Consider the following 16,274-nt stretch of genomic DNA (forward strand, 5'->3'; position numbering starts at 1 on the left):
CAGAGTTATCTCCCTTGCGGGGTATCCACTGTGATGTCATAATTTTGTTAGCGAAACACGAATCGTTTTCTCTGAAAAGTTTTGATGTTACGCTCTCAAAGATATGACATCATAACTAATATAAATCTGGAAGGGCATATAACTCTGTAATATGCAAATACAGAATAAAGACTGCCATACAGGTTTATAATATTGAGGGATTTTATAAGACTGGTGCAACGTACGTACCTTTTTTCTTCTCTGAAATATGGTAGGTATAGAAATGATAACAAGGTTTAGGGTCGATTTCCAGAACATTAAAACACATATGTTTGAGAAAACACACTTGAGACATCAAACTTGATTATGAATTTACTTGTATTCAGATATCAAAAATCATTAAAAAAAAAATGCAATGTCATTCCATCTCAAAACTTGTGACACTGTTCTTCATTAGCGTACCAACCAATAAGTGGTACAATGTATTTGTATATCAGTGTAAGTATTCATCGTTAAAATTTTATATACAGACACTTTAGATACATACAGGAATGAGTTGGCGCTTTCAATACCTGCTCAAAGTGCCATCAAACTAAATATTACACTTCCATACCCAGTTAAAGCATAAGATAATGAAATCATAACAAAAATTAAGTATATGTATATTTTCTTTTAATTTCCCCTGACTCTTAATACAGCGGTATTTGAAAAAATCATCATTTCATCACATTTTGACGAAGCATTCAAAGGTTGAAAAAAATTTTTTCAAGAGTTCAATAAAACCATAAGGATTAACTCCTTCATTACAAGACATCAAAAAGTACAGTTGAATACTGCATAGCTGGTTATTTACGTGGGTCAAAATTTTCACAATCTCACTATATGGTCATATATGATTCAGACATTTCGCGGATCACAATTTTGTCCCATGAAATCACAAAAAAAATATTGTCAATGTGAAAAATAACAAGCTATAGAATAAGTCACAGGCAATTTTTATCACAAAATAGCTACTATTAACATGCAAGAAAAACCTTTTCAATCATCAATGTCTTGGCAAATTAGTGTAAAAATTTTCACCAAACTGTTCTTAATGCTCAATTTTGTCGATAAATTGTAAAAGTATCGGTAAAATAAGCATGCATATTATAGTAATCACCTACAGAATTCAATATAAAAAAGGTTAAGTTTGTGATCATATACCAACAAGCTTGTATGTGTAAATATTCATATCCACCTTTCACATGCCGCAAAAATCCACAGAACATTTTTAGTCACACACTGGACTTACATCATCATTGAGATGAATGCTCATGCTAGCATCAGGTGGTCCCTTTCCAAACATGACTGACCATTTGATGCTCATGCTAGCCATGAATGACCGATTATCCTGCCTTGACCGACGGTCAGTATGCTGTACTACAGGCTGATAATTCGGGCGTCATCGTCGTCTCGTGTCTGCCTTCATCACTGGACGCTGCTGACGATCTGTCGAGATTTTCTCTTTCAAATTCTCATACTGAAAAATTCCCCAGATAGTTTTCTTAAGGAATGACCATGAACATATTGTATACATTAAGCAAATACAAGTTTAGAAATTTATTTCAACTAGAAAGAAAAACTTGGTGTAATTTACTAAATTCTGATTGGCCTTTGGCCACTGGAATAAATACATATACAATTGTACGTAAATGTTCCAACAGGAATGGGGGATATTTAACTTCATGGAACATTGATTTAAATTCAATGACATGTAAGAACAAGGTTTGCCATGTTGATCAATGAATAATAGTTCAAACACATAGGAAAGCCTTGCAATTTATACATCCAGTGCTAATTTTTGAGTAGATATTTTTAACACACAAAGTTTTTCATTACAGAAAGTGTGCAAGATCTAACTTCCTCTACTGTTCAATGATGTTAAGTGTAACACTGCCAACATATTCCACCTGGAAGGTGTCATTTGGTTTTGTATTAATGCTCAGACATGTATTTATTAGACACACACTATACAATATATCAACACAAACTGTTCATATAAGATTTCAATGTTCACAGCACAATAAAAAAATTAGCTTATATGGGCATATACAACAAACACACGTTTGTTTAAATCCTGATATCATCTTGCCTTTGCAATATTGCTTAATCAAAATGTTGGGAGTATCATATTTGTTCTTCGAACTTTTTATGTTCATTTTGTTTTTCATTATATTTCTCTAGTCTATCTAGAAAATTTATGTGTCCTACACAAATTAGAAATATTCTGTCACGAAAATAAATTTTCTGATTTTGTGAGTCAGATCAGCTCACCTCGAGTTGTAGCAGCCGGACATCCTGGTCATGTGACAGAGGGACATGTGACAAAGCTCGACTGGGACGTCGGGTTGTCCGACCAAGTTTACGATCCGTCTCCTCCAATGTATCTAACAGGATTCGTTCCTCAAGTTGACGTAGTTCTCTTATCTTATTGCGATTCTCCTTATAACTTTTCAGTTCGGCAACCTTTTCAAATTTACATTTAAATCATTTTTTGTTTTCATATGCCTTTTTACAAATTCAAGAATAACTTTTTTGCTAGCTGGTTTAAAACAAAATTAGATGAAAATCACCCGTTTATGTATACACATGTATATACTGTAATCAACATTTAAAGAAGAAAGCCTATGAACCATATATGTGAAATCACCAAAGAGATACCTGAGAGAAACTAGCAGAGATCATGTAATGGTACAAACTGTGCCAAAGAGATATTGGAGAAAGGCACACAGGCAAACCTTAAATAAGGATATGCCAGGTTTTGCAGTTGTAGGAAAGCTGGAGTATTTGGGAAATTCCATCAGCCTACAGTCAGTCACTAGCAACTAAGCCACATGAGTTAACATTACAAACTCAGAATTAATTAACCTGGAGTCAGAGAATTAAAATGTTAGAACATACTTTGACCACTAGCTCGGGCACCAAGGCCCCCAAAAACAGAACCAGCAAGAAACTTAATAAATATGTTTCAAAAGTTTCATTCAAATTTTTATGTCTAATGTACAGAGATCATATGTTAAAATTGTAGATTTTAGATATCAGGGTAGTGGAGCAAAAGAATGCACGACCAGACCAGAATTTGATCCCTTGTCCTCCCTAACACTACAACCGTAGTACTGTTCTACCAACTGAGCTACCTAGTCACCTGATCAAGAACCATCACATAAGTGTCTAATACTGACAGAAGAATGGAACAATACAATATTGTACAATAAGATCAAAATAGGCACGGTTGTACATGGTAACTTTCATAGAAGTCATACAAAGAATGTAGAATATGTGTAAAAAAAAAAAGCAGTAATTACATTTCATATGAAAATTTATTCAGAATTGATTTAAAATCACATTAATTAAAGTGATACAATATTGTTTTGTATGACTCTTACAGTAAAAAATATAAATAAAAAAAATCATGAAATAATTTGCATGAAGGCATTCTACACTGATAAGCTGTACAAGTATGGTAACAGTAAGACTTCATCTTTGATTGACTCGTGAAAAATATTAAGATAGTCTTAGACGTCTCCATGCATATATATCAATAAGATACAGTCAAACCTGTCAATAAAGGACACCAAAGGGGGCATTACAAAAATGCCTGCTATAGACAAGTATCCTTTAGACAATTTTAATTACATAGTAAATTGTACTAAACCAGGTTGGCGAGTTTGTATCCTTCTATATAGAGTTGTCCTTTGTAGACAAGTATCCTCTATATTGATGTGTCCTTTGTAGACAAGTATCCTCTATATTGAGGTGTCCTTTGTAGACAAGTAACATTTATATTGAGGTGTCCTTTGTAGACAAGTATCCTCTATATTGAGGTGTCCTTTGTAGACAAGTAACATCTATATTGAGGTGTCCTTTGTAGACAAGTATCCTCTATAAAGAGTTGTCCTTTGTAGACAAGTATCATCTATATTGAGGTGTCCTTTGTAGACAAGTATCCTCTATATTGAGGTGTCCTTTGTAGACAAGTAACATTTATATTGAGGTGTCCTTTGTAAACAATTCTCCTCTATATTGATGTGTCCTTTGTAGACAAGAATCCTCTATATTGAGGTGTCCTTTGTAGACAAGTAGCATTCATATTGAGGTGTCCTTTGTAAACAAGTATCCTCTATATTGATGTATTCTTCATAGACAAGTATCCTCTATATTGAGGTATCCTTTGTAAACAAGTAACATTTATATTGAGGTGTCCTTTGTAGACAAGTATCCTCTATATAGAGGTGTCCTTTGTAGACAAGTATTCTCTATATTGAGGTGTCCTTTGTAGATATAGAGGTGTCCTTTGTAGACAAGTATCCTCTATAAAGAGGTGTCCTTTGTAGACAAGTATTCTCTATATTGAGGTGTCCTTTGTATATATAGAGTTCTTCTTTGTAGACAAGTATCATCTATATAGAGGTGTCCTTTGTAGACAAGTATCCTCTATATTGAGGTGTCCTTTGTAGACAAGTAACATCTATATAGAGGTGTCCTTTGTAGACAAGTAACATCTATATAGAGTTCTCCTTTGTAGACAAGTATCCTCTATATTGAGGTGTCCTTTGTAGACAAGTATCCTCTATATTGAGGTGTCCTTTGTAGACAAGTAACATTTATATTGAGGTGTCCTTTGTAGACAAGTAACATCTATAAAGAGGTGTCCTTTGTAGACAAGTATCCTCTATAAAGAGGTGTCCTTTGTAGACAAGTAACATCTATATAGAGTTCTCCTTTGTAGACAAGTAACATCTATATAGAGGTGTCCTTTGTAAACAAATATCCTTTATATTGAAGTGTCCTTTGTAGACAAGTAACATCTATATAGAGTTCTCCTTTGTAGACAAGTAACATCTATATAGAGTTCTCCTTTGTAGACAAGTATCATCTATATTGAGGTGTCCTTTGTAGACAAGTATCCTCTATATTGAGGTGTCCTTTGTAGACAAGTAACATCTATATAGAGTTCTCCTTTGTAGACAAGTATCATCTATAAAGAGTTTTCCTTTGAAGACAAGTAACATCTATATAGAGTTCTCCTTTGTAGACAAGTAACATCTATATAGAGTTCTCCTTTGTAGACAAGTAACATCTATATAGAGTTCTCCTTTGTAGACAAGTATCATCTATAAAGAGGTGTCCTTTGTAGAAAAGTAACATCTATATAGAGTTCTCCTTTGTAGACAAGTATCCTATATATAGAGTTCTCCTTTGTAAACAAATATCCTCTATATTGAAGTGTCCTTTGTAGACAAGTAACATCTATATAGAGTTCTCCTTTGTAGACAAGTATCCTCTATAAAGAGGTGTCCTTTGTAGACAAGTAACATCTATATAGAGTTCTTCTTTGTAGACAAATAACGTCTATATAGAGTTCTCCTTTGTAGACAAGTATCCTCTATATAGAGGTGTCCTTTGTAGACAAGTATCATCTATATAGAGTTCTCCTTTGTAGACAAGTAACATCTATATAGAGTTCTCCTTTGTAGACAAGTATCCTCTATAAAGAGGTGTCCTTTGTAGACAAGTAACATCTATATAGAGTTCTCCTTTGTAGACAAGTATCCTCTATATAGAGGTGTCCTTTGTAGACAAGTAACATCTATATAGAGTTCTCCTTTGTAGACAAGTAACATCTATATAGAGTTCTCCTTTGTAGACAAGTAACATCTATATATAGAGGTGTCCTTTGTAGACAAGTATCCTCTATAAAGAGGTGTCCTTTGTAGACAAGAACTCTATATAGAGGTGTCCTTTGTAGACAAGTAACATCTATAATAGAGTTCTCCTTTGTAGACAAGTAACATCTATATATAGAGTTCTCCTTTGTAGACAAGTAACATCTATATAGAGTTCTCCTTTGTAGACAAGTAACATCTATATAGAGTTGTCCTTTGTAGACAAGTATCCTCTATAAAGAGGTGTCCTTTGTAGACAAGTAACATCTATATAGAGTTCTCCTTTGTAGACAAGTAACATCTATATAGAGTTCTCCTTTGTAGACAAGTAACATCTATATAGAGGTGTCCTTTGTAGACAAGTATCCTCTATATTGAGGTGTCCTTTGTAGACAAGTATCAGCTATAAAGAGGTGTCCTTTGTAGACAAGTATCCTCTATAAAGAGTTCTCCTTTGTAGACAAGTAACATCTATATAGAGTTCTCCTTTGTAGACAAGTATCAGCTATATAGAGTTCTCCTTTGTAGACAAGTATCAGCTATAAAGAGGTGTCCTTTGTAGACAAGTAACATCTATATAGAGTTCTCCTTTGTAGACAAGTATCCTCTATAAAGAGGTGTCCTTTGTAGACAAGTATCCTCTATATTGAGGTGTCCTTTGTAGACAAGTAACATCTATATAGAGTTCTCCTTTGTAGACAAGAAGTATCCTCTATAAAGAGGTGTCCTTTGTAGACAAGTATCCTCTATATTGAGGTGTCCTTTGTAGACAAGTAACATCTATATAGAGTTCTCCTTTGTAGACAAGTATCCTCTATAAAGAGGTGTCCTTTGTAGACAAGTATCATCTATATTGAGGTGTCCTTTGTAGACAAGTAACAGCTTTATAGAGTTCTCCTTTGTTGACAAGTTTGACTGTACATTATCTCCACAACACCCCACATGTACATGCCACCATTAATTGCCTCCTAACCAAGCTGTGACTATAATTGACTATATTTATCATGCATTTCAGTATCCCCTTAACCACACAATAACCATCAGATCTCATATACATTATATTTAACATTTATTTAAAGCTCAGTACAACTGCATATTCACAACCATTAGTAAACATTCAAAAATAAGCATAAATCTTATGTTAACTCTAAGAATAACTGAGAATACATGTACAAATCTAGACCAAAACCAAAAGAATGTTTGACTGTTTGTTTGAAATACATTCACTTGGCACCTGGCACATTGCTATCTAAATAAATATAGATAGCTTGAAGTCAGGTTATGATGTAAACATACACATATTAAACTTTACTCATATCACCTTGAGACAAAGTCAAGGTCATTTGAATGAACAAACTTGCTTGTCTCCATATTCCATATGAGGATTCTGAGTCTTTGTCATTGAGAAGTATGTTAGATGGATGATGCTTATATTGGTATAAACTAATGAACTGAAAAACTACATGGTTGTAGAACTTTTCAGGAAAATACTCCCTAAACATGTTACAGGCTAAATATCAGTACCCTAGGCCTTTCGGTTGTTGACAAGATGTTATTTAAAGATTTAAGTCTTTTTGACCCTTTTGACCTTGAATGAAGGTCAAGGTCATTCATTTAAACAAAATTTGTAACCCTTCATCCCAGCATGCTACAGGCCCAATATCAGTATCCTGGGCCTTTCAGTTCTTGAGAAGAAATCGTTTAAAGATTTTAGCCTTTTTGACTCCTGTGACCTTGAATGAAGGTCAAGGTAATTAATTTGAACAAATTTGGTAGTCCTTCATCCAAGCTTGCTACGGGCCAAATATCAGAACCCTAGGCCTTTCGGTTATTGAGAAGAAGTCGTTTGAATGAAAAGTTTATGCACAGCGCACTACGACGGACAAAGCATGACTTATGGGTCAGATGACCTGATGATCACAAGATGCTTAACCTTTGAAGATCAAAACTTGAAGTATTGATGGATAACCATCTTGTTTTTAGATATTGAATGTTTCGATAGGTTGTGAAGACGCAAGCATCATATTTATAACTTTTATTACCTAAAGATATTTACCACAGTTTGTTATACTTCAAGCTGTGTAAACATGCATATAGATCATCTTTAACCAAACACATGCTCTTTAACATGCACTAACTTTTCTCAAAATTGTCATAAAAGTTTATTTTTGTACACAAAATTTATAATTCTATTTTAGAAAACTCAGAGACATTATCAACAAGTGTACATACATATGCATGTACAATGTACATTCATTTAGAATTCTAAAACTAAATGGTAAAAAAGATTATTTTTTCCTAAGACTTTCTTCAGCTATATTTCAAACATAAATTACATATCATAAATGAGTTATGTATATTCAAGCTTCTTGTGAACAAACAGACAACAAATATACCAGGATACTTTCACTAGCATCTCCGTACACATGTCAACATCATTACGTGATCACTACAAGTCTACTGGCGTGACTCTACAGCTATATCATACACATGTATATAATGTATCCAAAACACACTTTCAGTGACCTAGCTGATACAGATGATGCTTTATGCATGCCTCCTCCTTACCCTACCTCAGTCATTAATTCAAAATTAAATAGCTCACAATAATTGTCGAAATGGTGGGTAGATTATATTTGTTTTGTTTTTTCTGTCCATCAACTTCCAAAGTAACTAAAATGGTATACTAAAAATTGATTAAAAAGAAATAAAAACTTTTAAAATTATAAACAAAATGTAATCCTACTGTTTTAGCTGAGTCATCATTGGAAGAGGTATATAGTTCTTTTATAATTCCAGTACCTCTACCAAAAAGGGGAGCTAACTTCAAAGGAAGGGGAGAAGAATAGTGTGCAATTTTTTATGCCAAGCATATATATTGGAACTGAAATTGTTTTCATCAATTTAACTCTGATAGTTCAAACTTTTTTCGTGAAGGACCATTCGAACTGGTACATCAATATTTACATAATTTTGTTCAAACTAAGGTTTATACCGTATTTATTGTTTTCACAATAATTGGAAAATACTACTTTTCAAAGCTGTTGCCCCATTCAGAAACAATCCCTGTGCTGAATTGTGATAGGTCTGACCATGCACATATATAGATAAATATTCGTATACATTAACCAATTATGAATCATGCAGAATAACTATATGTGCAGACACTACTTACAAAGTTAGAAGAAATTGATGTCTGCAAGAAAAATTCAAAAAGGATGTTGCCACATCAGATCAAACCAATTAAAGGCAACTTCCCAAAATTCACCTTCTTCTAATACAGTTTTACTTTTTCAATAATACAGTCTGTCAATCAAGTTAAACAATTATGGAAAGTATCTTTAATACCAAGCAGAATGAGCTGCAGTGTGGGAGAAACCAGTGGTCCAAGGGCCTTAACGGTCATTTGACTACCTTGGCAAATAGCCGTACAGGAAATTAATTAGATATGGTGATGTGGTTAAAAAATAAAAACACTTGGTCGAGACAATGTAAAGATCATTTCATGCAAATTTCAGTCAAACTGCATGGGTAAGACTTACGTAGAAGTTCAAAAAGTGTTTTCAAGATGGCGGCTATGGTGGCCATCTTGGTTTTTGGATCAACCCGACAAATAACAACACTTTGTTGGGACAATGTCAGTATCATTTCAGGCAAGTTCCAGCAAAATCGAACTGGTAGAATAAGTTTAAAATATATTTTAAAGATGGCGGATGTGGTGGCCATCTTGGATTTTGGATCAACATAAAATATTACAACACTTGGTTGGGACCATGTCAGGATTATTTCATGCAAGTGTTAGCTAAATCACACCGGCAGAACTTGAGAAGAAGTTCAAAATTGAAGATTTTAGAATATTTGACCCTCGTGACCTTGATAGTTGACCTTGACCTTGATAGTTTCAAATTTTGGTAGCCCTTTATCTCAGCATACTACCCGCTAAAGATGAATAACCTAGGCCTTACGGCTAGTTTGAAAAAGAACTTAAAAGATATTAGCCTATTTGACCCCTGTGACATGAACATCATTCATTTCAACAATTTTGGTAACCCTTCATCCCAGCATGCCACAAGCCAAATATGAAAACCCTTGACCTTTCGGTTAGTTAAAAGAAGTCATTCAAAGAACTTAACCTATTTGACCCTTGTGACCTTGAAAATAAGTCAAGGTCATTCATTTTTACACTTTCATTAGGCCTTCATCCTAGCATGCTACAGGCCAAATATTGAGAAGAAGTTGTTCTATTTGATCCTGTGACCTTGAAAGTAGCTATAGGTCAAAGGCATTTATTTTACAACTTTGGTCACCCTTTATCCCAGCATACCAAAGCCCAATATAAGTAGTTTAGACCTTTCGGTTAGTTAGAAGAAGTCCTTCAAAGGTTTTGGCTTATTTGGCCCCTGTGGCCTGAAAGTAGGTTATGATCAAGGTCATTTATTTTCACAACTTTGGTAGTCTTCATCCCAGCATGCTACAGACAAAATATGAGTACATTGGGCCTTTAGGTTGGTAAGAAGAAGTTGTTCAAAGATTTTAGCCTATTTGACCCTTGTGACCTTGAAATTAGTCGAGGTCATTCATTTTCCCAACTTTGGTAGCCCTTCATCCCAGTATGCTTTAGGCCAAATATGAGTAATCTGGGCCTTACGGTTATTAAGAAGAAGTCATTGAAAGATTTTAGCCTATTTGACCCCTGTGACCTTGAGAATAGGTCAAGGTCTTTCATTTTTATAACTTTGGTAGCCCTTTGTCCCTGCATGCTTTAGATTAAATATGAGTACTCTGGGCCATATGGTTATTTAGAAGAAGTCATTAAAAGATTTAAGCCTATTTGACTCCTGTGACCTTGAAAGTAGGTCAAGGTCATTCATTTTCACAACATTAGTAGCCTTCATCCAATCATGCTACAGGCCATATATAAGTACTTTAGGCCTTACGGTTATTGAGAAGAAGTCGTTTGAAAATTTATGCATGGCACACGTCAAATGGTGCACGGTGGACGACGACGGACGGTGCATGATGACTATATGTCATCCTGACCCTTCGGATAAAAACATCAATATCTTGAATTAGATAAAAATCTGACATAAACAATTTTAAGTAAATCAATTAGGTACTAAGGCCAGTTGGATGGGACACAATTTTCAGTTTATTCTTTCCTACTCATACATACTTAGAAAGGAAAGTGCAAAAATGTTCTTTGTTTTTTCTCCTTATGGTCATTTTCAATCAATAAATACAAAGAAATACACATCCATTATTTAGGTTTTAAAAAATAATATTCTTTGACGCTAAACAGTTTGCAAATAAATGCCCATGCCTGAGCAAATCAAACATGAATCCCATCCCAATTTACTGTATATATTAGGTTTAAAATTGTTTTGTTTGTAGTTGTACACATGATATTTACACATCTAAGAACAGAATTTGGCTAAATGATAGATAAGATTAAGTTTTGATAAATTTACACAAACTAAAATATTTAAATAACAAATTATTTAGAAAAACAAAGCAGAAATATTGTCAACAGAAAATGAGTTCAGCTGTTAAAATGACCAATCACCTGTCTGGGTGGATCATATATCGACAGTGAAATTAGAATCTTCCAAGGTACTGTTTGAAGGAAACCAGAGATAAACAGACCCTTCTTCAAACTGAATTCACCCCGAAATATATCCAAATAAAGCTTTGTTATGATATCTCTTATCACACCCAGCTAAGGTGATCGATCTTGTCAAGGATTTGGCAGAACTCGGTGGTATTAGACTTTGAGAGAGTTTGAGGACAGGTGATCATGTATTATTGAAGGAGAAACTCAAAACCAATTAATTATAAAGCATTAATTAACTCTGTGACATAATTAATATAATAAACCACATAGAACCAGTGTTATACACTCACTCACCTTCTTTTCTGCTTTTTTCTGTAAAATATTAACTTACTTATCATACCATTACCCTAAATTATCCTAGGCTATTATTATAATTTGCATATTTTTATCAAAAAGTAGTTAAACCTCACTATCTCAAACTTGCAGTAAATCTTCAAATTAGGTACAGGTAATAACTGATTATCGTTCCTTTGTAGATTAACACTTCTGCATTTGTATTTTACAGATAACTCTATACAGTGTCTATCCAGACAGAAAAATTGCTATCAAACAACATTTAGAACAGAAAGTCATATCTTAGTGTGAAATTTTTAGTTTGAAACGCACTAAAACATGATAATACATGTACTGATAAAACACTTTTTTTTGTTTACAATAATTCTAACGGAATAAAATGTACTGGTTATAATTATATCCGTATAACCATACATTATATCAATTATCAGTTTGAAAAATGGGTTCCAATTATACTTTCAAACAAATAATTAAATACATTAATATTGTATCATATTTTGAGAGATTAATTTTTTCATACACAGAACTAAGATTATCAACTAAGATAATCAACTAAGATTGAGATAGTAAAGTAGTCTTTAAAAGCTTAGGAGTATGAATTTCTGGGATAACGGTAAGATGGAAAAAAGATAATATCAGCTGGTACCTATACTTCTATTCTAAGAGCCTAGAGGGATTGGGAGTTGGTTCTCTAAGATAGATTATCTTGATATATAAAAAAAGTTATTTACTATAGATCTTTACATTCAAAGAATCAATAATGATGGAGGATATATCAACTTACCACGTCAGGAGAATGTGGTGGAGGGGATGGTGTGCCAGCCGACCAAAGACCCCTCCTCAGCAACAGATTATCAGGATCACCAATATTTCCACCAACACAAAACTTTTTCTTATGTTTTTGTAAAAGTTGTGTAGAATCAAAAGTCATATGACAATCATGGCACTTATATTTCCCGTCTGCCATGATGGCAGCTTTGTCCTTTTTGTCGTACACTAACACAAAAAAGTTTTATTTCTTCTTCCTCTTCCTCCAAATCATTCTTTAATCCTGAAACTGAATGAAAATAAAAGATGTCATCATTGTTGACCGATAAAAACTCCAGCAAAGTTTAGATAGATTTAATTGCATGTTGTGAGATTTCCTAAGTTGTGCCTTTAAATTAAAGACACCGCACCATTACACAAATGGCTGCACCTGCCAACTAATTTTTGACCTGGAACAAGTAATGCAATTATTTATAATTATCAATTTCTATTTTTTAACCTATTCTAAGATAATATATAAGTCAGTATAATCATATGTCAATTAGTGAATTACATTAATACCAGATAATCAAGATTTCTGATTTTAAGTGTCCCAAATTACAATCAATTTCACCAACGGATCAACTTACCGTAAATAACAATATTATTATTCAACAACAACAACTACAATATCTACATTAGTGCACTAACTTTTATGAAAGATAATTATGATAACTGTAAAAATATACCTGCATTAACAAGAGTACATTTATACCATGGCCTCTTCAATGCTAATCTCATTACACAAATTTAAATCTTTAGAAAAAACAACACAACATTTTTCTCACAAAGCAAAATTATATCCTGTACCTTTGAATCCATGGGTAATAAATTACTTATCAGACCTCTTCACCACATAGAGCCGTTAGACTTTTCTTCATGAATACATGTATTGAGGACATATTCCGCCTATTTACAAAGCTCCATGGATTTCTCAATAGCATTTTATTTACCTGAACATAATAAACGCCATCCTAAAACGTAATGACATCCAGGATCAGAATTTGCCTTTTCATAAACTTCAATGATGTTTAAATTTGATTTCTGCACACCTATGGTAGATTAGTGGACATGAAATGAACAGTTGTATGGTAACCAGGTAGCTTTGTAAAGTCTGGCTCAACTGTTATCACGACACTGACAGTGGATCATTGAGGGCTCTAGTGTCCTCATGTCCTTATTAACAACACGTCAAGTACCTTCGCCCAAAATAGGAAAATATAAGAAAATTTATTTTAAAGTTATTTAGCATTATATAATAGGATGGTTTGATAATGAGATTTTATAAAGGGCATGGTAAACAAATAAAAGAAGGTATTGGTAGTCACATTCAATACTAAAATATCTTATCATCTTTGAAAAATTTTTATTTAGAGATTTTCAAATATCTGCTTATCTCGCAAATTAGGAAATTGTAGATTTTAAATGCACTTTCTCTGTGTACTATTGTACATTAGTAATAAAACTATATTTATAATGACAAATAAACACCTGTAGCAAACATATTCCCTACAGGACATATGAAATTTTTGGGTGTATTTTATATTTGCAACAGGAGATGAGAAATTGTACCAGCCAGACCGGGATTCAAATCTACAGGGACACTTCACTTGAATACTCAAGCTTGATGCTCTACCAATTGTGCTAAACAAAATAACAAAATATAGTGGCCAATAATCGACCCAACTCAGTTTTGCTACAATATATATCTATCCAGTTTGTCCAGTAATCAGAGTAACTTTTCAAACCTAAGTGCCCTATAAATGCTCCTCCCCCTTTTTGAGGTCTTGATTTCACTTACCTCGAATTAAATGCAGTTACAAAATATGAAAACGGTGTCGTATCTTTATAAAAAAATTTTCTTTGCAAAATGATTTGTGGCTACTCATATAATTGGGGTCGGTATTCCCAATGCCAACCCCCCCCTGCCAACCCCCCCCTCCCCAATTTTTTCCCAATTACAATGAAGAATTCCCAAATCAAATCGCTGAAAAACAAATAAAACCCTGAGATCTCTCCCCTCATTATTTAATCTAAAACAACCTACTCTAGCTAGCTGACACTGTTGTGATGGTCATCATCTTTTGGTAAAATCAAACAGTTTACTGTTTTGCAATATTTAATCACCTATAATACCATTTTCAGTAATTATAATGGGTAATTTTTCCCAAAACTGCTCTTTACGCGATTAAAAATTCCCAATTTGTTACAAAACCTTTTCCCCAAAATACCCTGAAAAATCACTGCTACTTTGTGCAATGATTGGCTAATCCAAATGTGGTTGTATTAAAGCAACCCCTTATTTGCTTCAGTTTTTGGAGGCGGAGGTATATCTGTGTTGTGATTCTTTACAATACATAAAGTATTTTATAGTGTGATCTTACTGAAGCATACCACCAGACAAACAGTTTATAATAATACAGCAGGCCATTAAAATCAGTTTCTAATTAAACTGACCCATAAATCCCTTAGAGTACTATCAAGAGTTTTGAAAAAATTATCCACAATATTTTCTCTTTGTTATGTACCATGAATGATATCCAGGGATTATGGTTTTCTCCATCTATATACAAGTCACTGATCTGATCATGACCTTTTTAAGCATAACTGGCAGAAAAAGAAAATGACTGGCTTTTTTTCTTAAGTCCATATTATCAGAGAAGGACTCCATTTCGGAAACCTTGATATCCATAGCTTATTATCATTATGGACTGAATGAGTAGAATGACAAGTAGGCCTAAAATTATTTTATTAACTTTTAGGAGCAGAATTATGTAAGCAATATTGACAGCTGCCATCCAAAAACCAGAGTTAAAGCAAATGGAAATGTACTTTAATTCCTAGCTACATAAGATAAAATGTATATCAAACTGATCTAAAATTCACAATAAGGTTAACAATATTTAAAAGTGATATTCCCAGACTAGGTATTTCAAGTTACATGGCTAACTACTAGTTGTTTATGTTGTTATATGGAAAAAAAAGAGAAGTTGACTCCAGTGGGATGTTGAGAACTTTTGGTTTGCTACAGACTGTCAAAACCTGTATGAAAATAGTTTACTGATATCGAGTTATGAATCAAATTATCCTCTGATGGCTTATGTTATTTATTATTTACATTGTTAACTTTGCATAGGCCTACTGAAATGTGAAATAGAAAGGAAATAAAATTTCAAAGCGGGTAAATATCCTTTGACTAAATGATACGCTGCAAACTACACAAGATGTGTATTCGTTACAGCGTGGAGCACATCATCAATGCCTTAGTAATCAGTACGTAAATATAAGTGTAGGCCTTTCTGTCAGCGACACTGCCGACTTAGCGTAACGTTACAGGCGTTACAGTAAGTACCGCCCTAGCAAAGCATATAAAGACAACTTCAATTCGATATCCGTGCACACAAGAAAGACACCAAAACTAAAATCAAATTAATATAAAACTTACCATTGTATAAGAGTTGGGTCAAAACAACGATATTACAGAATATTTACATCCATTATAAACTTTCTTATCGGTCGCTACAGAAGCTAACCTTCTGGTCGGACGCCATCATGACACCTGTTGCGCGCGCAGCCGAAATCGCTACTTTTATTATCGTTACCTGGGTGATGTTTACAAATAGCCTACTTTCACAATGACCGACCACGTGTTTTTTTTTATAGTGAACAACATCACATAGACTTAGTAAAATTATGACCACAACAGCTGATGCATTCATAAAACAGTTTGAAATGCACAACGCAAACGTTTAAGGATTAAAAGGGAAATAAATAGATTCTAATACATTAATTAACTGAAAAGACAAAACAAAACCTGCTTTTCACAAGCCTTCTTTTCAGTGACATTTATTTATTTGCTTATCTCCATACTCAATTTA

General features: G+C 33.6%; 1 protein-coding gene across 1 annotated transcript in view; it reads right to left on the bottom strand.

Annotated features, from left to right (window-relative positions):
• LOC138326448 (uncharacterized) overlaps positions 1–15,980 on the bottom strand; it is a 63,024-nt gene extending 47,044 nt beyond the window's left edge. Inside the window, exons 1-3 of the mRNA XM_069272555.1 lie at positions 15,842–15,980; positions 12,374–12,646; positions 11,590–11,607 (exon numbers count right to left, since the gene is read on the bottom strand). Coding sequence (XP_069128656.1) covers positions 11,590–11,607; positions 12,374–12,556 — 201 coding nt within the window. The 5' untranslated portion in view covers positions 12,557–12,646; positions 15,842–15,980. The remainder of the gene's footprint in view (positions 1–11,589; positions 11,608–12,373; positions 12,647–15,841) is intronic.
• Between the last annotated feature and the right edge of the window lie 294 nt (positions 15,981–16,274).

This window comes from Argopecten irradians, chromosome 6 (genome assembly GCF_041381155.1).
Source record: "Argopecten irradians isolate NY chromosome 6, Ai_NY, whole genome shotgun sequence".
Classification (NCBI taxonomy): Eukaryota; Metazoa; Mollusca; class Bivalvia; order Pectinida; family Pectinidae; genus Argopecten; species Argopecten irradians.